Raw genomic sequence first — 25,196 nt, forward strand, 5'->3', positions numbered from 1 at the left:
TTTGAAATTCTTATGAAAATATTTGCCTCTAAGAGGGATGAAGTTACAGGAGAATGGAGTACGTATGGGCAAATCCAGAAATGCATATAGAGTGTTAGTTGGGAGGCCGGAGAGAAAAAAAAAACTTTGAGGAGGAAGAAAGACATAGATTGGAGAATAATATTAAAATAGATTTGAGGGAAGTGGGATATGATGATAGAGACTGGATCAATCTTGCACAGGATAGGGACCGATGGCGGGCTTATGTGAGGGCGGCAATGAACCTGCAGGTTCCTTAAAAGCCATACGTAATCTAGCTTGAAATAGGATTATAATTGATTGCACACTTTGGTACATTTATCTTCATAACTAATATATGAATCAACTAATGGACACCGGTAACAACAAAGGAAATACTGTAAGCGTAATGCATAGATGAAATCTGGCATGTAAACAAATACAAGAATAAAATAAATTACAATTACTTACAAAATACAAGAGCACATATGTACACACTTACTATTGTAACGTTCACACTTTAAACTCAAAATACGTAGGCTACCTCTGAAAGAGTAGTTGTTAATTTAGCCTATGTCTTTTAATTATTCTAAGTGAATGTAGGCCCTATTATTATTTCTCTAATAAGTCGTTTTTAGAGGGATAAAAAGTTATTAACAAAAATAAAAGCACTCTCAAATCTAATGATTGTAGTTTCATGATGCGTGCCTCAATCAATGAGGAGAGAGGAGGCAATATCAATTGAAAGGTACACGATGATAATCGCGTCCTTGAAACTATTCTTTGAACTCCTGGACAGCTCAATATTATCGTCTTTCATGATCCAGAGCCGTCCACCCGAGTGCGACTCGGACATTCGTTAAACCGAACATTAGACTACTCCGCGAGACGCAAGAGCTTCGCATACTGTCTATAGCGCCAGGCGTTCAGTAGCAATATGTTTTTTCTATCTTTCGTAACCGGTTATGCAGGACTCTACACTTTTCGTCTTTGAAATTCTCTAACTTGCAGCACTGTATTTTAGTTTTAATAACGATTTAAAACAGCTAAAATAATAAATAGATATAAACGGACTGGCTTATTAATTTATTGATTCATACAATACGTTTGAGTAAAGAAACATTAATTTCTCAAGGTAGTTAATGGCTCTCAGATAGAGTAATGGGTTCTATGAATTTTTCTACTGTCTGTGAGGTTTCCATCACGAACTGGCTGCGTGGATGGAAGGCCAGCACGCTAGCACTTGTACCACAAATCTTAATTTGCCTTTCGGAAAAAGGAGGACCGAATGCACGGGACCTACATTTGTAATCTGCAGTAATTCCACGAGTGCTGTTTCATCTTACTGATAATTTCACGAGCCCGAAGGACGAGTGAAATTATGCTAATAAAATAAAATCACGAGTGCAGTTTAATAAGATTATTCAACGAATAAAATTAAATAACTTGCAAAACCGAATTACTTACGTAAATGATAATAACTATTATAAAACACAACAATAAGACTTATGTTTCCCTGTAATGAAGTTGAAAACAAACTGCTAGTGACGGTGCGTCAATAAGAGCACAAGAGCACGTGAACACCTTGTTTCCATTAATGCACGACTAGTTTTATTATTTAATACCGTATTGGCGTATTGGGAATGTATAATATCAGGATCGAGTATTTTAAACTTTCCGCATCTTGCATAAACTTCTTATGTAAACTTGGCAACATCCGTTCACGTACAAGCCGTGCTCTTTTCAAGAAGGTTACAGAAATTTCACGCATGCGCTGGAGAAAATTGTCTTTCGCTGGCCGCTTATGACTCGTCAAGAGGACAAAGTATTAAGTGAACAGTGAATCTATCCTACAGATGTCAGGTGCGTCGATGCCTATCGTTTACGTGCTATATCTCGAGGAGAAAATTTAATAAGTCTGTATTTTAGCCTGCAGGTGTCAGCATCTCACTGTTTGAACGTTTACTTTATGTGGATGTGTGTACAGTGCTGCGGCGAGAGTGTAGTTTGTGAATTACTATACTTCAGTGTCGGCATATAGCATAGTTTGGCTTTCAAAGACGTGCTGGCTGAATGTGATGGTGGTATGAATTTAAGTATCTGTATGGTGGTGTATATTATTTAAGAATAATATTTACTGACATGTATTTATAGACTACTAATCAATCTATGCGAATGGGATTACAGTACTGGTATAAGCTATAGTGTATCAGTGTGTTGTGAATCAAAATACTGTATATTACTGAACACACGCTTTTGTAAATTGTTTTATGTATTAATTTTTAACAAACGTAAACAATGAACTCTGTTCAAGTAATTTTGAAGAGTAAAGAACTGGGTAAACTGGCTTTCCAGGAAAAACTGGAAATAAAAAGACTAAGTTTCATTATTATTATTATTATTATTATTATCATTATTATCATTATTATTATTATTATTATTATTATTATTATTATTATTATTATTATTATATGTTGTTTTGAATTTATATACGGTTTTTTTCGACAGTGAAACATTGGAATTATGACATTTCATATTAGGCTAAAAACGTACGATTTCAAATTCTCTTCGATTCTGGAACACAAAATTGTGAACACACATAATATTTTATCACGAGCCGCCACTGAACTGCTATCTATCCCGGCATACTAAATACTATTGCGAACTACTCAGAGCGGAAATACGAAACAACAATGCTTAACCTCAAAAGTAAGATAAGCTGACATACGAAAGGTTTTTACAGACATTTATTAATTGAAGTTACAGTTATTGAAAATTTTCAAAGTTAAATTCTGTTGGCATTTCTTGATTTTCTGTGATTGACACTGAAGTATTGTACGAGGCGTCCTTTCAGATAAGACGCTTGGTTATTTTAAGGCGGTTCTGAAACGTTATTGGCCAATATCGCAGATTCATCCTATAAATTGAATAGTCAGAAAAAATTAGACCTACCCCTTGATGCACAATGCACATAATATGATAAGAATACTTATCAAATGGTTTTACTGTAAATCAGAGGTTTTTTATTAAATAAATCGCAACATTCACTATAAGCAAAGGTGGTATAACCAGTGCGTTTATGTTTACAGGGAGGATTCAAATTACACGTGCTGGACACGTTGCAGCGTCCGGTGCTTGACCTTACACCAGTGACAGCCGAGTCTGAATTCGTTAAAGATGACGTAACGTAAGTATCTGCTTTATACCACAGTCCAGTACATGGTCATGAAGCTTGAGGTGATTTTTTGCATTTCTCGCGATACAATGCTCCAAGCGGTTGGCAACTGAGAATACTAGGAACAATAATAGACTGTGCGATAGTAGCGATCCTAGTGGCTAGCAACTAAAGTTCAACTGTCATTGGATGCATATTCCCTACATGTTGAGCTTCGTGACTGTATGTACTAGACTGTGTTTATACTATAAATTACTTGATATAGGCCTACTGCAGCTGTGACATTTTAGACTACTTTCAGTAGAAGGCCGGGGCGGGGGGGATGAAATAAATATTTTATTATTAGGGCTAGGATTTTCATGATTTGACATTTTTTTTTTTTTTTTTGTAAAGTCAATGAGTTGCTAAAATATACAGAAATCCATTTTATGAAAAACTAATTAATTTAAGATACTTTATTAGAGCATACTTGTGTATATTTCACAGTAAAGATGCTGGGTTCTGTAAAGATGCTGGGTATGTATTTGGATCCTAAACTAAGATGGAATAGCCATGTCAGTTATGTATGTAAAAGAATTTCTAGAGTAATTTATCTCTTGAGAAGTATCATTTACAAGATTCCCAAACATTATTTAAAACAAATTTACTATGCATTATTTGAAAGTGTTATTAGATATGGATTACTTTTATATGGAAATAGTTCTGACCTTCCAAACATTCTGTTACTGCAGAAAAAGGCAGTTCGTACTATAATAATGTCACCACCCAGACTATCATATAGATCTCTTTTCATAAATGAAAATATTATGACAGTCTACAATCTATATATTTTTGAACTTTTAATTTATGTAAACAAGAATATTACTAATTACACAAGTATAGTAGATCTGCATCGCTATGAAACAAGAAATAATGATCAATTAAATGTACCACATGTCAGGTTGCAAAAAACACAATCAAGCTATGTAATTACTGCAATAAAAGTATATAATAAGATACCTACAAATATAAAGGCACTTAATGAAACACAATTTAAATTTCAGATTAAGAGATGGCTACAAAATAATCCCTTTTATAATATGAATGAATTTTTTGAAAATGATGTAGTATTTTAGTTAAATTTTATTATTTTTTACTCTTTTAATATTTTAAATATTGACACATTGTTTTTTATATTGTCACATTGACGAGGCCTCTTGTATTCTTGTACCTTCAGGCAAATAAAGAATATGAATATGAATATGTTTTATCCTCTTAGAGCATATTTTAATGATCTATTGGTCATATTCAACATATTTTTTACATTTTGAAGTTTTTTCATACACTTTTCTATATCAAACTTCGTTCTCTGAATTTCTTAGAAGTATGATCTTTCATTTTCCTCTGGTAAAATTCTAATTTTTTCCTCCTCCCCTATTCTGTGGAATGTGCAAAATGGACATGGCCCTGAATGTTATTGTTTCGAAAAATTCAAGTGAAGTTGAATAGAACAATGAACGAACCTGAATTTTTGGGGAGACACAAAATTATTTTTAAAATATAAAAAGTTCCGAATCCAGAACATAATTATGTTATACAAAGAATTCCTCCATCAAGTTAACTGATCTGAGTCATAAAGCACACAAGATAAAGCAGTCACTAAAGGAATAATTGGTATATTATAACAGATATATGTTCTTCTTTCTAGAGCGCAATCATACTTGGTGCAGCTGCCACCTGATTTCAACTGCAGCGACTGTACGATAAGATTGCTACGACAGGCTGAGGAATGGGGTAAATCCTACCGCTTCTGGTCTTGTGCAGACGTAGACATTCGTTCCAGTAAGTGAAACTCAATTATGAATATATTTCCATTTGGACGGGTTGGCTGCCAAGGGGTGTAAGTCACAAAAATTGAAAAAATGGACTAACACCACTCATAGTTACTAGACATCCAGTTCTTTGTATCCTACAAGTAGTGTGCGTCCAAGTTCAATAGTTCGCTCATAAATAACGCAGAATGTTATTACCAGGGGCGGCTCGTCCATAAGAGCTGCGGAGCTGCAGCACTCCCTGCTTTGACAGGAAAATAAAAATAATATTTATTTTAATTTTTAGAAGAATTGTTACAGCTTTTATTGGTAAATTTCTTTATATTTCATCTGGCCGGGAATATGTACTATTATCTTATGCATAATCTTTTTGCGCGTCGACTGTATTGGAATTGACACTGCATTCAAAGTCGTCCTGGGATCTGCAGGGTGGTCAGCTCATAGAGAGTGTGTCTTGCTTGGTCAGGGGTAAGAGAGGTGAAGGAAAACAGAGGAAAACTGCCGCTGTTTAAAACTCATATCTCCTTGCAGTGGCTTGCAGAGCCAGGCAACAAGGGATCTTTCCTCTCCTCCCACACCGCTATTGTAATGCTGCGTCAAATGGATTCTCTATTCCCTTGACACTTAATGACAAAATTTTTATTTTCTTTTCACATACTTATTGTTGTAGAATCTTATCGAGTTAATATAACGAAATTAATATTCTCTTTTGCCTTATTATTACGTATATATCCAGCCTCCAGCAGAACCTAATATTTGCCTTAACTCAAAATGATTCCACGAGTAGAATCCTTTTGATATAGCACGTAAAATACGAAAGAGACTTCTTTTCCAGTTTTATAAAATTGTTGACCATCAGTATATCTGAGTGTTGCTTTGGTGTGACGTCTTAATACCGTAACTTAACCAGTGCAAATGTGCAAGCATGAGTGTGTGTGAATTACAGAATATTAATTTTATTTTTCTCAACTTTCCCTTGCGGAGAATATTGATGTAATGAAGTGAAATTAAAGGGTCGTCCATTACCCGACTTAAATCTTACTTAAGCTTCATCCAGCCGAAATAGTGCATATATGTAAGGAAGTATAACAATGAAATTTACGCTAAGCATTTGTGGTTACGTGGATGTGAACAAAAAAAATATCTGTATTTTGTTTTCCTTGCCTCCTCTTCGGTGGTGATACTGCATGGACTAGGAGTGGTGTGACAGATTTAGGACATTTGCCCCTAAAAAGCAAAATGCACGAATCTTCGCAGTCTCACTTGAAAAATGTTGTTTCATTGGCTATGTTACGCAACTCATACTGCTGTGCAATTAAGTGAAACGAACAGAACAAACATTCTCAAACATAATCAAGAAGAGTCGACCTGGTTGGCGAGTTGGTATAGCGCTAGCCTTCTATGCCCAAGGTTGCGGGTTCGATCCCGGGCCAGGTCGATGGCATTTAAGTGTGCTTAAATGCGACAGGCTCATGTCAGTAGATTTACTGGCATGTAAAAGAACTCCTGCGGGACAAAATTCCGGCACATCCGGCGACGCTGATATAACCTCTGCAGTTGCGAGCGTCGTTAAATAAAACATAACATTTAATCAAGAAGTGATAAAAAATCGTGAAATTATTTAAAAAAATTGATTGTATCAAATCTTGTGGCCAATATGAACTTCTCCTTAGGGGACATGATGAAAAAACGATTCGAAGAACCCTGATGTGTTTCGTGGGTTGCTATAGTTCGTGAGTAATCTAAACGAGCCTCTCAAAAATCATTTGGAACATGTCACTGTTTAAGGTTATTCTAAGACAATTCAGAATGAACTGGTAGATTGTAAGTTGATTGTCTGCCGATCTGAAATTCAGACTGAAATCGATGGTATTAGTTTTTCTTAGGGATTAGCAAATGGTCCTACAGACATCTCCCAACTAAGTCAGGAAGTTTTGGTTTTTCGATATATAGTGCATTTATTTTTGTCCTATACTTATTAGTAATGGTATCAAGAAGTGAAATTTGTATGTACCAAAATCTACTGCAGCTCTCCCAATCCACAAGTTCACGAGCCGCCACTGGTTATTACACTGAACGAAACTGCTGAGCGCCTTGGCAGTCAAGTGGTGTTATGTCCAGGTGCTTCTGCCAGTGTTATCAGCACACAGATTCTGTACTGTCGCCGCCTGTGAACATTGTTTACTCTGTTGTGTTCCAAACATTCTTATTATTAGGTAAGTGTTGTTCAAGAATAAAATAATGTACTTGTGTGTGAACCATTCATATTAAGTGCAAGTTGTAGTCTGTATGTGAAATGGTTAAGTTCGAAGAGCTTGACTTGAGAAAAGGTCGTGGCAGTACTGGGCTCCCGTCAATGTGCCTGACTCAGCATCAACTTCAAACGGCTTACCTTGATGGAAGATTCGTCACAGAAGCAAAGAAAAAATATATAGGGGACCTATTGCAATTTGTACCCTTGTCACCATTCTTTTTTTCTTGGCTTAAATTCTAATCCTTGAACTGCTTCCAGTGACGATGAATAAGTTGATGATATCATGATATCATATGACATCGTATGAATTTCCATTTTGTTCTTTTCAATGTTCATTTTTGTTTGTATTTCTTAACAATAAACAACAATTCTGTTTTGAGTAGGGTTTCAACTTTTTTTTGATCCCATTTTCTTTCCCAATTTATTTTTGTTTCAATTAGAGGAATGCGATTTTTTTCTAAGATCATGACTTTGAAAAGTTCACTTTTGAGGTAGTCAAAACAGTTGCAAGATAGATTTATAACTTCTAATTTGAAAGTGTGTATGATCCACTTATTTCCAAGCCATTATTTACTCAAGACATATACAATTCTGAATTTGCAGTGAATTGCAAACTTTAATTTTGCTCTCCTGAAAACATAGAAGTTTGGACGTACACCACTTGGCAGCCAACCCGCCCATTTGTAATCTACTCAAATATGCCTTCATGTTTGATTCAGTTAATAGAAATATCTTAACTCTTTAATATTATTCATTTTAATTTACAGAAAAAGAATTCAAGGAAGATTGCAGCGGCCATGGACGATATTTGCTGTCAAAATGTCGCTGTGATCGGCTGTATTACGGGCCCCGCTGTCAGTACAAGGACGAATGCTTCGAGAGCAATGATTGTGGAGACAGGGGGAAATGTATTGATATTGACGCTACCACAGCCCCTCGGAGGCAGTGTTACTGTGAATTGGGTTGGTTTGGACCAGACTGCACGAAACGTGAGTTACAACTTATTGAATTTTAACTCAATACGAAGTCTTGATATTGTGAAATATGAGTCTTGTTTGAATTATAATATTCTTACAGAAAATAAAACAGCACTCAGAAAATGACATAGAATCTTAATACTGGAGAGTTGAAAGTTAGAATAATATAAATAGTAGAGTATTGAAACCTAAGAATTCCTTCTCTGCTTCTTAACCCTTAAATTGACAAAGTATCCTATAGGATACAACAGGTTACTAGGCTATCTTCTATATATATAATTTGAACTGGTGATGGAAATTTCGGGAAAACGGCTGAACGGATTTTAATAAATGGCCCCTCATTTTGAAGCTTGGAACCCAAAGTTTTTCGGAAAAATAGTAGTTTTCAGTGAAATGTCAATTTTCCTACATAATTTTCCTATTTTCCAAAATCCATCTGTCGTCAGTTTTGAGAACTAGCTAATTGCATTCAGGAGAAGCGAAGCGGGCATCAAGTCGGCTGTGTTGCATTTCAGAATAAAACAAAACACACACTACAGTAAACAATATTACACGAAGGCCATGATCTGCAAGAATGCTGACATATTTAGAGCTCAAATTAAATTGGTTATTAAAAACTTAACTTACTAAAAATAATTTACAGGTTCGATTCTGTAGTGTGTAATTTTCTGGGTACAGCTGTGCATTGGATATTAAAAACTACAAAACTTGAGGTGGTTTGATGACATTATTACTATTAGAAATGAAATATTATTGTAGTTAATGCCGTGATGTGACTATTTTTCATTAATTATACATATTAATGCTGTATTGATGATATGAAAGTGAAACGTTTTGGGGTTATATAAGTAGATGTAGAGAATAACTTAAATTAGATTTTGATTTCTATATTTTACTGAGTGGCGGCTATATAGTACATATAGTATATGTTACTGAAAGCTATAAAACTTACGTAAGATAATAATATTATTAAAAATCAAATATTTTTATAGTTATTAATCAAGTGGGATTGGGTCTTTTTCATATATTTAATGGCGGTGTGGTGTAGATATTTATATGCGTGGTTCTCTTCAGTATTGGCTCGAGAGAGAGTATCTTTCATTATTATGGAAGCAAATAACTTTCAGAAAGTCTGGTATTCTTCATTGAAAATAAATCTGAAAAATGTTTATTTGAACGTCTAATGAACTTAGTTTGCAGCATTTGCTGCACAAGCCACTAGTATGCTATAATTTTAATAGAACAATAGAAAAAAAATTGGTAGGGAAATTAAAATTTCACAATACTATAATATTGTACAACACATAAAAATATGGACATTGCGATAGTTGTTTTCTTTACGGTCCGACAAGGTTTCATAAACTAGTGTGAGAAATGAAGCTTTGCCAAGTTAAGGGTTAAGTAAGATTGAGTCTAGTAATGTCCCAAAACACATAAATCACAATTTTTCATCACACATTTTGAACGTTAATACATTCAACATATAGCATACATTTATAACAAATTAAGCGACTTCTTCCGTCAGGGACAACACTATTCAGTACTGACCCAGAGGATCCTGGTGTTCCCTTTTGGTTAGGTATTTGTGGGTTATGCGGTTCAATACTTAAGATTTGATTAATGAGATACGGAATATATCAATAAAGTGTAACAAAGTTTCAATGCTCTTTGAAGCATTTTATTTATTTATTTATTTATCTATCTATTTATATTTTAATAAATTTCTTTATCTATTATATATTTATTAAATTTATTGATTTATTTATTGGCTGGTATCTATCTATCTATCTATCTATCTATCTATCTATCTATCTATCTATCTATCTATCTATCTATCTATCTATCTATCTATCTATCTATCTATCTATCTATCTATCTATTTATTTATTTATTTATTGTGTTTTAAGTTTTAACGTTTACAGTTCAAGTTTTGAGTACATCGAGTGTTATATTGACCCATTTGTAATAAATAGTCGTTTCATATCTTATTTATTGTAAATGAGAGATGAGGTAAATTTATTGATGTATAGGTTATTCACTTTTGCTCCAGAAAATGTATTAAGACTTACAAATAATAAGTTATTTTCTCAAAATTTCTAAACATACCAAGAGAGAAACATCTCTAATACAGCTTTCAATGATGCCTCTTTATTTGAGATAGGCATAAACCAAAGTGATGGTTCTGAGAAAATTTGAAAGAGCATTTCAGATTTTTCACCTTAGGTGCTCTAAGTTACAACAGATTATTACTTTGTACGAAATATTTTAGTTTCGCATTACCATACCAACATTTGAAGCTACACATTGATTCTACTATTAAAGTAACGGATAGCTTCCTCATTCCTTTGTTTTTGGTTTCTTTCTCTCCAGGTTCTCCAATCAGGACAACAGAACTGGACTTCACGGCTTATAGTAAACGAGCTTTGAGCAACACATTTACCATCTACTGGAGAATACTAAAGGAACAGCAGGAACTGGAAGTTGTGATGGTCGTAAATGGTACAAGCTACGTTGGCCTAGGCTGGCGACCACGTCACCTAACAGCGTCCTGTCGCAATTTCCCTCACTTGGAGGATCCAGGAAGCAAAGACGAAAAGCAGAAATCTGAATCTGGAACCGCCACACCAGAACCAGGGAGTCATCCTGAGCCTTCAGGGAAGCCAGAACCAAGCAGCGAGCCTGAACCAACCAGCGAACCAGAACCAACCAGCGAACCAGAACCAAGCAGCGAACCAGAGCCGAGTAGTGAACCACACCCCACGAGCGAGCCTGAGCCAAAACCAACAGAGAAACCCAAGCATGGCAAGGTGTCTTCTCGGGAGACCAAGGACTATGACAGCTCGCCTCAGACAGACAAAGACGTGACAGTGTCAACCAGCGTTTCTTACAGGGTCAGCTCTTCTCAAGGTACGTCATTTATTTTCATTACTACATTATAGGGTAGAAATGTCATTTTTTTAGTTTGTTATTTTAAGACGCTTTATCAACTGCTATGGTTATCTAGCGTCGGAATGAGATGAATGTGATATTGCCAGCGAAATGAGTCCAGGGTCCAGCGCCGAAAATTACCCAGCATTTTCTCTTAATGGGTTGAGGGAAAAACCTCAACCAGGTAACTTGTTCCAGCCAGGATTTGAACCCAGGCCCGCTAGTTTCATGGTCAGACGTACTAACCATTAATCCACAGTAGTGCTCCAAATGTCCTTATAAAATGAGTAGGGCTATGATTTCCATAGTTCTAAATTAACGCAAACTTCAATTTAAAAGCGTGTTCGTATTTAGAAAATTGTTAATATATCTGTTGAAATAAACTATTAATTTAAGTTACTCAACTTTTATATTACATTTATCAAATACACAGCAAAAAATATTTACTGTACTCCAACCACGAGAAAGTCTCCAGGGAATGAAGGGAAGCGGGATGATGCTGTGAATGAATGTTGATGTCATAAGATGTCATAAGGTCACACACGTGGATATTCATATCTCTATTGGCTGTCTCTCAAAGCACAAACCATAACACATTTTTATACTACCCTAGTTACAAAATTAGATCACTGTTAATCTCTTGGGGTGCTATTCATAGACATTTCGCTAGCCCTGGCTACGAGCGTGCTAAATAGGATTTATATCATATCATATCCCTAACACTGATTTATGAATAAGAAAAACGTTAGTTCGCTGATCATCCACCGAATGCCCGCGCTAAGAATGTCTATGAATAGGGCCCTTGGTCTTTTAATCCCTCCATACAGGAAATAACATATGGAGGAGAGCGCATGATTTTTAAACTGACGTTATAACCCTAATATTATCTATCTACTTCGCTCCAATAGATGACGCAGTAGTAAGCACATTCCTTTCACGGTTTATCTCCTGGTTGGAGAACAGTACAGTAGGCCTAAAGAAGAAAAACATACAAAATAATTTAAATACCGGTATCTGATAAGTATAGATAATGATTAGGACATATTATGCACTTTCTTAATTATCTATTTTTCGTTTCCATTCGCGTTTTAATTCAGATTTTATCATATTTATTATCATCTTGAACATATGAGGGATAGGAGCCTTAATGACATGTTCTGACAAGGGAAACTTTTCATCACACCCCTTTCACGTTTTAATGGAACATAGCTCATTTTGAAGCTCATGAAAACGAGGATAAGAAACAACCTTGAAAATATGTCGAAGTTGCTTCTAAAGGGCGTAAATCCTAGTTGAAAGTAACTATATCTGAAGAAACCTTAAAATTTTATTTGCATTCATTCAGCAATTTAACATCATCTTTCACATATCTGAAGCAACCTTGAAATTTGATTTGCATTCATTCAACAATTTAACATCTTCCACATATCTGAAGAAACCTTAAAATTTGATTTGCATTCATTCAGCAATTTAACATAATCTTCCATACACCTGAAGAAACCTTAAAACTTTATTTACATTCATTCAGCAATTTAACTTCTTTTACGTATCTGAAGAAACCTTAGAACTTGATTTGCATTCATTCAGCAATTTAACATCTTTCACATATCTGAAGAAATCTTAAAATTTGATTGCATTCATTCAGCAATTTAACATCTTTCACATATCTGAAGAAACCTTAAAATTTGATTTACATTCATTCAGCAATTTAACATCTTTCACATATCTGAAGAAACCTTAAAATTTGATTTGCATTCATTCAGCAATTTAACATAATCTTCCACACACCTGAAGAAACCTTAAAACTTGATTTACTTCATTCAGCAATTTAACATAATCTTCCACACACCTGAAGAAACCTTAAAACTTGATTTACTTCATTCAGCAATTTAACATAATCTTCCACACACCTGAAGAAACCTTAAAACTTGATTTACATTCATTCAGCAATTTAACATCTTTTAGATATCTGAAGAAACCTTGAAACTTGATTTACATTCATTCAGCAATTTAACATCTTTCACATATCTGAAGAAACCTTAAAAGTTGATTTGCATTCATTCAGCAATTTAACAACATCTTTCACATTTCTAAAGAAACTTTTAAAGAAAGGTTAAAATTCCTAACAAACTGTAATTCAATTTTCATAAATTCATCAGAACTTTTGTTTCTTTCTTCTATCCATATAATATTATTAATATTTTTCCCAGTGTGAACACTGGATCCTGGAATATTCGTCACTTTCGCTAACCATGCCGAAATAAATTAATATTAAACGTAATAAACAGTGCAATGTACCCCTTACGACAAAGAATAGGAAGTATGCAAGCATTGCAATTTCAGCAACTTATTTTCGAAGACAGAACTTACAGGAGCAAGAGGTGTACATGTGTATATTTTTCTTACTTATGTTATTTATCTCTTTCAGTCAAAGAATTAATTATGTATATTTTACGTTTTACAGGTCGCAGGAAAAGAGAAACTCCAAAGAGAAATGAGACTCAAAGTAAGTAAATTTATTTTCTTAAAGCTAGTTTTGTGTGTATATAAGCCTGTTCCTATTAAAACATCGGTCTTATCTGGCATGAAATGCATGTCGCGCAATGCCTTATAAGATGCAAGTGTTTTTAATGGTTATGGATAGTTATTGTAAATAATTTTTGCTCTATGCCATAAGAACTAAACATATAGAACTGCTGTTTTCGTACCGTTGATGTAGATCAGAATGTTATTGGCATGTTTAGGTGTTATTTTTATATATAATATTCAGTCTCATAAAATAAATAAAATGAAATATTGTATTTCGCTTATTTAATAAGATATGAAAAACAAAACACACAAATATTGTATTAACAAGTTGACTGTAATTTAACTCGACTTCCTGAATTCATATATAATTACTTATATAACTACAGTCTTACTAATAAACCGTGTATAGTTTTTATACGAGACTTATGCAGAGTTGAGACAGAAAACGTTACTAATAAACCGTGAATAAGCTATGGACGTATAAACAGGCTGTAACTATACAATGGGAATTGCTTTGCAGTAGTTATTTACATGAAACCCTTTGTTTAAGCGTTGTATATAGGGAAAAAAATGGCAGCCCCTCTAACAGCTGTTCGTATCGACTGTCATTTTATGATGATGTTTACCTTGTAACCACAGAAGAACAAACCAAAGATCATAGAATTATTAGAATAATATTGCCACAGTCTAATATATCTATTAGACTGTGATATTGCTGTAGCTTGTACTCTTTGACCAAATTGTAGTGTGGTAATCGATTAGAGCTAGTTCTACTATCGATATTTAACACGCCACACTGGAGCGCTCTACCGGATGCAGTAGAGAACCTCGGATATTCTATTAGTAATGACGAAACTATGACGTAGCTGTGTAACAGTTATACTGTTATACACGACGTATGTAGTGATTATTAGTAAAGAATTTACACACGACTTATAAACGAGCTACTCATTGTATAAGTATAAAACAGTTAAACGTCTGTATATAGAGTTCTTATTAGTAAGACCATTACTGTATAATATACGAAGGAGAAAGCAACTGATCTGAAATAAATAGAAGTGCATCAAGAAGTAAATTATTTTCAATTAAAATTAGCGAAACTGGCAAAATTAACAATCGTGAAAGTAATAATATGACTATATAGCACCCAATATGATTAATTTCAATATTATTTAATTAACATCCAGATTATTAAACAATAATGCCGTTTAATATTTATTTAATTTCTGAGTATAAATTCTGCTGCTCTATTCAATTTCGTTTTATAAACCACAGTAGTTCCAAAGCGTTCTGAATTCTTTTATAAATATATATTCTTCAATATTACGATTATATATATTTAAATGTGTTGTAAAATGCTGTGTGCCCGGTTGGTTTTTCTTTCTTATGTAAAGATATTTTCACTTTCGTTACATCCTGTACTTGAGATAGTCATAGTGTGGTGCATTTCTTATCTATATTTCCTTTGCAAAAATGCATACATCGATATTGTAAATACTGTGTTAATTTTCTTAAAGTCTGTAATATTGAGAATGTATCATTTCAGGATTTTATAATTTGCATGGTTAGGCCTAGACTTTATGAAGACACTCTGTTTTATAAATGACAAAAGCATGAAAATACTAATTTCAACGTTTAAGCTAAGTCATTCCCACTGAAGCAGAACAAAATATTTTTATGCAACTTGAAAATGATTGAATTATGTGAGGAGATGATAATCACAATCTAATTTCAAATTGTTAATATTTTGAAATCAGATAATAATGCCACACATTACTATAAGAGATTCCTATCAAATTTATTATTTCAGTTGATGACAATACATACCCTAATTATGTTGTTTGTTTTATTAATTTATTCAAAAGACTTTCAATTGTAATTATTGAATATATGATTTCTTAACTGTTACCATTCATTAGTGTAGGAATTAAGAACATTGTTAAGTAACCGAAGTCCAAAAAATACTTAAAAACACTTTCTGAAACACTCAAATAATTATATTTTAAGTACTTTTAGGATTTATGAATGTAATGAGCTACGTAAAAATTGACCTGATAACATTTCAGTAACAGTTTATAAAATAATTTGAATTTACTCGACTATGAAAATTTATTAATTTGCTTCTGAAATTATTCTTGCTTAAATTTAATTAAGTTATCATATTTATTAATTATTTTACATTTTAGTAAGGTAGTGATAATGAAGTATGAGTTAAAAACCTGTCTCAAAAGTTTATGAAACACAACACAGAGAGCGGAGTTATACAGTAGTAGCTCTATACTACTGAAGTTTTATATAAATGTAAAATTAAATATTTTAATGCATAGTCTTTAAAACTGCGTATCCAGTTTATTAAACTTACTGAATTACGAAATTACAAATTGTAGGCCCTTATGAAGTTCATCCCAGAATTATTTTCCATTACCCCTCTCGTAAAAATTATGTGTGTTAAAAGAGGCTGTAATAACGAAGCTACATAATGTATTCATTGGGACATCTCTATAAAATATCATCGTAACTTCCATATCCTTGTGTATTTTTCACTTACATAAATGCAGAAGTATAATATTTGATTAATTGAGCATCGACTACTTTACAAATTAAATATACATAATATTAGCGGTAATTAACGCATGAACTTCCGCTAAATATCGAAAGTCGCTAATTATCCGCAAATTTTTTTTATCATTACTTAAAAGTCCAGTAAAAGTTACTATGGCAGGTTTAATTACTAAAATACACTTCAGAATCAAGTACAAAATGTAAAACAGTGCAAAAAATTGTTAAACATTGTAATATTATACAGTGCTGCAGTGGGATATAATCTTAAGAGAAGAAATGCAAGTTTTACAAAATATCACAGCAAAAATAATCTTTTTTTTTTCCTTCTTTTTAGAGGATTGTTCATTTTTTCTAATTTTAGATCGAAAATTTCTTAAGAGGTGAGGAAAGAGCGTAAATAGAGTAAAAACGGAAATTAAAACGTTACTTCGACCCCCTCCTACCACAAAAGGGATCGCAAATTACCTGCAAAACGAATTAACCGCATGCAAATTATCGGCAGTCGATTATTTATATTTGTATTTGTATAGCAGTGGTTTTCTAATTTGAAGTTTTCAAAAAATATATAAAAAATAAAATCCGATTATCTATTTAGGCCATGGAATAAAAACCGTATTTTTTTTAACTATCTAATAGATTCTTGCAAATAATTTATTCATATATATAAAAGTTTTTTTGATGTTTCAAATGTTTCATTGTACTAAGGTTATTTTTATTTTTGAAGCAAATTCAAATTTACTGCTTCATGGTACAGACTCACAAACAAAATTTGGGCCATCTGAATTTTGTTTCTGGGTCTGTAATAATTCATATGTATATAAAGCTTCCCAATGAGACACTTACTTTTGTCAATCTAAATAACCCCTAAAACTTGCTGAAGTTTGAAAATAATAGCACTAGGTAATTTAATTAGCCTATATGCCTAATGCCACGCTACAAATATGCTTTGCTTCCCGTAATTTTAATTTAGTGACATATGCGTTAGAGCTTCTGGAATCGAAGTAAAAGATGCTTTGCTTCGTTGTGGTGCAAGTAGAAATTCATACAACAGGGTATGAAACAAAGTTTTAACAAGTGCTAAATGCAGAAGACAAAAACGGGAGGAAGGGAGAGAGCTTTATTAGCTTGTTGCATCCTTAATCTTACAAGCAAACGTTCTGATGGGGGCAGATAAAAAAGTTAAATTTTTTTCTTCCACCACGTTAATAATGTCAAAAGAAGTGCTTATACAAATTTTGGCCACTCGACAGCAACTACGAGACCGTCCAGAAAGTGATTTTCCCTGGAGCCGTTTATAGAAAAAAGCAGAATTGCATGAAAATATTTATTGAAACAGATACAGCAATTGTTACGCTATTTGTCAACATATCCCCCGCTGGAATTCAGACTTTTTTCATACCATGGGATCAATTTTTGTGTCGTAGAGGTCAGCCGCCTCAGATCGGAACCAACGTTTGACTGCGTCTGCACCTCTTTCTGTCGATCCCATGATATGAGAAATGTCTCAATTCCGATGGAAAATATGTTGAAAAATAGCTCAACAATTTCTGTATCTGATCCAATAAATTTGTCCAATGAAATCGTGTTTTTTTTTTCTGTTAACGACCCCTGGCGAACTTATTTTTACGGCCTTCTTAATAGCGGTCGAGTGGTCAAAATTTTGACATTATTAAAATGGTGGAAGAAAAAATTTTAATTTTTTTATCTACCCCCATCAGAACGTTTGCTTGTTAGCACTGGGAGGTGTACTGCCAGCGCCAGGTTCATGCTATAGCCGTTTTGTACCCTGACAAAAGATGTTTAGTGGGTAAAAAAAAACTAGACAGTTCATGCAATATTTGAAGTGTATGAAGAAAGAACATTACTCTAACCACTCACTGTGGTAATTCGGTAAAAATTTTCAGGTCTGTAAGTAGCAGATTTTTTTAAGAAACTCAAATAGAAACATTTTAAAAATTCTAAGTGTTTGTATTCGTTGCTCTTCTATGCCGAAGTTACAATTCACCAAACAATAAATGTCGTTATACCACAGTCTAGTATACACAGTCACGAAGCTTGAGTTTATGAGGATACTAGGAACAATAGACTGTGTAGTTACTATTTCGCATTGTCTGTGATTAGGCGATAGTAGCGATCCTAGTGGTTAGCTACTATCTATGGATGCATATTGACTACGTATTGAGCTTCGTGACTGTATATATACTAGACTGTGGTTATACCATATATGAGACATACAGGGTGTTTTAAAAGTAATGGTAAAAAATTTAAGGATGAGAAGTAAAATCGAAGAGAAGCAAAAAAGTTCCAGTAAACATGAGTCCATAAATATAAGTGCATAATAAATATGTGTTTAATACATGTATACAAAAATATCTAATACAGAGTGTCTGGGTTAGAGGATCCAAAAATACACACATACAGTATATCTTAACATCTATATAAGGTTTATCAAATTTTTTTCCTATACCATACAAGTATCTCAAAAAGTATTTATGTATGTTGGTACACTTCAATGTGGACATCATTTGTAGCTCGACAAATAACGAAACGATACTCAAACTTTTTCCAAGTATTTACCATAATTTGAGACCTTATTAGCACAACTTCATCCAAATCTCAACCTTTCCTCCTCTATACAACATGTTCAATAAGGCTCCGTGAAAAAAGTTCGATGCTGTCACATCCGGAGATCTATAGGGGCCAGTCAATTTGGCCCCCTTCTTCTGATCCAATTTTTATGGAAAAATCTCATTCAAAATCCTGGTAACATCTCAATGGAAGTGCAGTTGCGCAACATCTTGCTGAAATGTGAAACGTGGGGGAATCTGTGAAATAGGGAAGTTCTGCTACATGTCAAGGTAGGTACATATATCCAGTCACTAGACTCCATGGAAAAAATGGATCAATGGCGCCGTTTTCGTGCATTCCTAGCCGGACACCGACTTTTAGTCTAACTCTTTCATGTATTTACCTTGAGACAACATAATGAATATTTCTCACATTATAAGCTGTCTTTTCAAGTAAAGAGATAGGTTTGGAAGTAAATCCCGAAAAGACAAAGTATATGATTATGTCTCGTGACCAGAATATTGTACGAAATGGAAATATAAAAATTGGAAATTTATCTTTTGAAGAGGTGGAGAAGTTCAAATACCTTGGAGCAACAGTAACAAATACAAATGATACTCGGGAGGAAATTAAACACAGAATAAATATGGGAAATGCCTGTTATTATTCGGTTGAGAAGCTTTTATCATCCAGTCTGCTGTCCAAAAATCTGAAAGTTAGAATTTATAAAACAGTTATATTACCGGTTGTTCTTTATGGTTGTGAAACTGGACTCTCACTTTGAGAGAGGAACATAGGTTAAGGGTGTTTGAGAATAAGGTGCTTAGGAAAATATTTGGGGCTAAGCGGGATGAAGTTACAGGAGAATGGAGAAAGTTACACAACACAGAACTGCACGCATTGTATTCTTCACCTGACATAATTTGGAACATTAAATCCAGGCGTTTGAGATGGGCAGGGCATGTAACACTTATGGGCGAATCCAGAAATGCATATAGAGTGTTAGTTGGGAGGCCGGAGGGAAAAAGACCTTTAGGGAGGCCGAGACGTAGATGAGAAGATAATATTAAAATGGATTTGAGGGAGGTGGGATATGATGATAGGGACTGGATTAATCTTGCTCAGGATAGGGACCAATGGCGGGCTTATGTGGGGGCGGCAATGAACCTCCGGGTTCCTTAAAAGCCAGTAAGTAAGTATACGCTGTCCTTTATGTATACCTCTAGCCCGGACACTGTGTACTAACATAATATTTTAGAAACATGATTTTAACTGCAAATATATAATTGAAGCTATAATTAAAAATGGGTGTGGCCGTGTTCCCTACACTGCCACACCCATGGGTTTTACGTGAATATACAGGGTGGAAGGTAAAGTAGTACATTAATTGACAGAAGCCATAGATCTCATTATTTAAAGCAGGCCTGCAGAACCCGTAAGTAGGGGAAATATGACGTCAGCCTCACTCCACTTCTATTGGGGATGATCGACTTCTGCGTAGAGTTGTTTACATTCTCTGCCGAGCGTAACTAGAACGCTATGACCGCACTGGTAGAAAAGATGGGTGGGGTAAGAATGGGTAGTAAGGCAGTCGCTCTGAGGAGCTACAGTTTGCAGGTCTGATTTAGAGTAAGTTTTGTAGAATATAACAAATTATAGGACTTACAGATAGTGAGATAATTACAAGTGTTTCGAAAGCCCTGACGGCAATTGCAAGATGTCTCAACGCCGCATAAGTAGTACCCCACATCCCATGCCGTCAGCGGCTTGAAGGGGGTGGGTTAAGTTCAACTACCTTTCACCGTGTACCTTGCAGCAGGTGAGGGGAAGGGAGACAGCAAACAAATGTACTGAGATTCGGTGCAATACTTTGCGAGTTAATTTGGGGATAAATCTTCGCACAAAAATGACCTACGTAAACTCCGGATAGGGACATAACTGTTATTTGTTTAGTTTATGTAATTTAATGTCAGAAAATGTAAATTAATAATCCGAATGAACAAAATAGCTCGTGTTCTGGCGCAGTTCAACAATAAATACAGAATTATCAACTTACAATGCAATATACTGTCTTCCTCCGACGAATTTAGCGCTGGGACCTGAGGTATTCTTGCCATCGGTGCAGGGGGTTGCAGGTAGATTCTTTTGTTGCTACAGACAAGCCGAGCCGAGCGGAATGGGAAGTATTAATCGTCCAAAAATATGCAGTCTTCAGTCTTCTCCCTGATGTTAGCTATGTTAATATTATACGAATTACTCATTAAATAGGCCTATTTCACCGTAGTCATTTTTAAGGAAATATGCTGTGGAAAAGTTTTGGTTTTATTCTCTTGGAATTTTAGAATATGTGTGATTGGTATCGTGAAAAACAGATTCCTATAATGTCATGTGAAAATCATTTGTTGGTGATATCTTAAAATACAAAATCAAGTAGTTATACTTCTCAACTGAGTTCAGCAGTATATTTAAATTGATTACTTTACAAATTTAATTCAGTTCTACTAATTACTAAATTTTATTGTACCGGTATGATTCTTCTTTTCATTTATATTGTAGTTGTAGGCCTATTATGATTTTTCTTTTTATTTATTTTATTGTATTTGTATTTCTGGTGGTGTGATGACCTTAACTTCACCAAAATAAATAATAAATTAGTAAATAAATAAATGAATAATAATAAATAAATAAATAAAATTTTCTACAATACTTTCATTCTCTGAACACGTAAGTACGAATGGTTGTATCTCTATCTCGCCAAAAATACGTTAGAAAACTAATAGGCATACTGCTCTCGTAAATTGGACGAATGTTTTCAGTATTATTGTACTTCCTTCCAGACTGCCGCTGTCACTGTTCCCTCCCACTCCAGTACCGCGCATTCCTCTCAGCACGAAACTCCTCAGAGGATGACAGTACTAATAATTCAATACTAAGTATGGCGTAATAATTTTAATGTAAGCAAGAAATAGTACAGTAATAACAAGAAATAACGTGAAAATCAGGAAATTATATCCAAGTTAGTGAAAACACCTAGAATTGAAGTTTCAGTTACAATTAATGAAAAAAGAAAACATGTAACTTTGTGAACAAGATGTAATTAACATTACAGTTTGCTGTTTTACGAATCACCAATTCTGGGCGTTAATACTAATGAAATAAAGAGTAATAAACTCTGTAAACCACATTCCACTCACATCTTACAGATGTCCACCATTAGCGTGCGTGCAGCTTTCACATCCTCTAGTCCAATTATGACGAACTCTGGCCAGTAGTCCTTCACCGTTCCGAATTTCTTCCGCGGCCTGGATCATGTCTAAGTACTCACGATTTGTGAACTCTGGCATCTCATAGTTTTGAAACAAACTAAACTGTATCGCTGTACGTCCAACTACGCACTAGTGCAATGTAAACATCACAACAGCTGATCAGTAGGGCCGTGACATCGGTATATTTGTATTAGTCCGAGGTGAACATAAGACGCCGCGTGCCGGTCAGAATGTAGTCGACGTTTCAAGTACAGGCAGCAGAAGCGAATTTGACACACGCCTAAGCAAGCACGTTCCGTGTTTTCTATACGATTATTGCGTATTATAAATCAAGACAATACAACTATTGTGTAACTAGCCGCACCCGTGCCCTCCGCTGCACCCGTTAGAAATACATATAAAGTAATTATATAATTAAAATAGGACATTTGATCCAGGGAACATTCGTGTTTGGTAGAAGGATAAATCATTTATTATGTTACTTAATTTAAATTGTATTAAAAAAATTAAACTGCAATCATTTTGATCCAGAGACCACTCATTTGGTCATAAAAATTATTTTAGGAAACACAGGAAACGAATATACAGAAGAGCCTATTAAGTTTTCTGTGCATAAGAAGCTATTTTAATCTTACCTGTCCTCTATTCACTCAGAAGTTATTGTAATAACATTATAGGCCTAGCATTATGTCCATCTAGAGAAACTACACTTTCCAATGGTGAATTAGTAATTAATTATACAAATCGGTTAATTTAGCTTCCAATATTACTTCATACAAACACAGAAACATTCTCTGTAGGCTATGTTTCATAGCTTTCGATTGTTGTTGTCCAAGGCCCCTTATAGGCGAAAGCATTTGTTTTTTATTTCATTACAACGCCTTATTTATCTCATTAAATATCAGTCCTATCAAAATTTTGCATAGAATAAAACTTATCGGAAATCATTTTTAAAGAAACTTTTGTTATGTAACATATTTCACAAAAATCAATAATAAGCGAGATATTTCGATTTATTTAATTCATGCTCCCTTATAACCCCCTTTTTAAATAAAGTATTTTGAATGTCATATAGCCTATAATCTAAGTTACAACGAACATAATTTATATTCCAATTTTCATCGAAATCCGTTCAGCCATTACTGCGTGAAAAGGTAACAAACATCCAGACAGACAGACAGACAGATAGATAGATAGACAGACAGACATACAAACAAAAATTTCAAAAAAGCGATTTTCGGTTTCAATACATGTTAACACCAATTATTTTTGGAAAATCGAAAATTACCAGAAAAATTTTGGCTACCGGTACAGATTTATTATTAGTATAGATAAGGATTAATATTGAAAAGGTCTAAAATGCTGGAGAGGTTGAGAATAATTGTTGGAACATATTTTTTTACAAAAAAAAAAAGCCGCCCTAAATAAGGGTTCGAATAGATGGGCCTACTGATCAATTCATAAAGAATAATCATTAAAACCAATTGTGTGACAATTTGAAAGGAAAAAGAAAACATTAAGATAAATGATACGAAAACATAGGAAATCATTTACAATAAAAGTTTGTTGGGTGCAAATTAATGATTACTAATTATAGCTAAGGATGATTTTAACACATGAGATCCTATGGCATCAATCGTTGCATCAGAAATTTTAAATTAAGTTGATTTAAAGTTTCTCGTGGGAAATTGTCATGAAGTGATAAAGCATGTCTGAAAAGATGTTTTTATTATTATTATTATTATTATTATTATTATTATTATTATTATTATTATTTAGAGTTTTGCATTATAGTTTTAGAATACCGAAAACGTATATGGCGTACAATTTTGCTTTCTCTATATTTAACTGTTACATTAATTTATTTATCACATCTATTCTGTACCTTACTTTTCTTGCATGTTTTTCGCTTAGTTTCGGTTGCTGCTGCAATGAACAACAACATTTATTATCAAAGTTTCAAATGAAAATGACTGTCGAGTGTCGGATAGTATAACCTTGTATGCGGAAAAACTGCGTTCAACATCGGCTGAAATCAAGGGCGCATATGTAAAATATTTCACATCATCAATTTCATTTCTACATCAAGTTTATAACAAACTCACTTGTAATTTTGCATAATGAATTGAAACCACCGTTTTTTTATTACTGTGTGATGTAGAAATGAAATTGATAATATGAAATATTTTACATATGCGCTCAGCCGATGTTGAACCCAGTTTTTCCTCATACAAGGTTATACTATCCGACACTCGGCGGTCATTTTCATTTGAAATTTTGAAAATGAATGTTTTTTATTGCAGCAGCAACCGAAACTAAGCGAACAACATGCAAGAAAAGTAAGGTACGAAATGGATGTGATAAATAAATTAATGTAACAGTTAAATATAGAGAAAGCAAAATTGTACACCATATGCGTTTTCGGCTTTCTAAAACTGTAATGCAAAACTCTAGATATAAAAAAAAGAAAAAAAAAACATCTTTTCAGACTTATGTTTTAACACATTTGTGACAATTTAAGTATGATTTCTCAACCTCGCCAGAATTTTAGACCTTTCCAATATTAGTCCATATTATACAATAATTTGTTTTGTCTTTATTTTATAATACGCAATAATCGTATACAAAACACGGACGTGCTTGCTTAGATTTGTCAAATTCGCTTCCGTTGCCTGTACTTGAAACACGTCGCCTACATTCTGTCCGGGGCGTCGTATGTTCACCTCAGACTAATACAAATATACCGATGTCACGGCTCTACTGATCAGTTGCGAGTAATACGCAAACTATATGCCGTCCCGACAGCGATGCCAGATTTTTAGACCTTCTGTACGTGACTCGACAATCAATGTTTCTTCATTCGTTTAATTCGAAATCTGTGAATTTTCTAATTAAAATACTGCTGCAACGTGAACATAACAAACGTTCTCTTCGTTGTTATACAAGAAATTAAATCGTATTTTAAACGGTATTCGTAAAATTCGCGATCGATATGTCAGCATAAAAGTATTATTTATCCAAAAACCTCGCAAAAACGAGCAAAATGGTATTAGACTTTTTTGTTTGTTATATTTTAAGGAATCACATCCTATAATTAATGTACTACCTTACCTTCCATCCTGTATATCA

At 33.9% G+C, this 25,196-nt stretch overlaps 1 protein-coding gene across 3 annotated transcripts in view; it reads left to right on the forward strand.

Moving 5' to 3' along the window:
* nahoda overlaps positions 1 to 25,196 on the forward strand; it is a 334,524-nt gene that overhangs the window by 280,546 nt on the left and 28,782 nt on the right. For all 3 annotated transcript variants that reach the window (XM_069822333.1, XM_069822334.1, XM_069822335.1), the window contains exons 4-8: positions 3,087 to 3,184; positions 4,860 to 4,993; positions 8,005 to 8,226; positions 10,585 to 11,121; positions 13,607 to 13,648. In XM_069822333.1, the coding sequence (XP_069678434.1) occupies positions 3,087 to 3,184; positions 4,860 to 4,993; positions 8,005 to 8,226; positions 10,585 to 11,121; positions 13,607 to 13,648 (1,033 nt within the window). The remainder of the gene's footprint in view (positions 1 to 3,086; positions 3,185 to 4,859; positions 4,994 to 8,004; positions 8,227 to 10,584; positions 11,122 to 13,606; positions 13,649 to 25,196) is intronic.

The sequence above is a fragment of the Periplaneta americana genome, chromosome 3, assembly GCF_040183065.1.
Source record: "Periplaneta americana isolate PAMFEO1 chromosome 3, P.americana_PAMFEO1_priV1, whole genome shotgun sequence".
NCBI lineage: Eukaryota > Metazoa > Arthropoda > Insecta > Blattodea > Blattidae > Periplaneta > Periplaneta americana.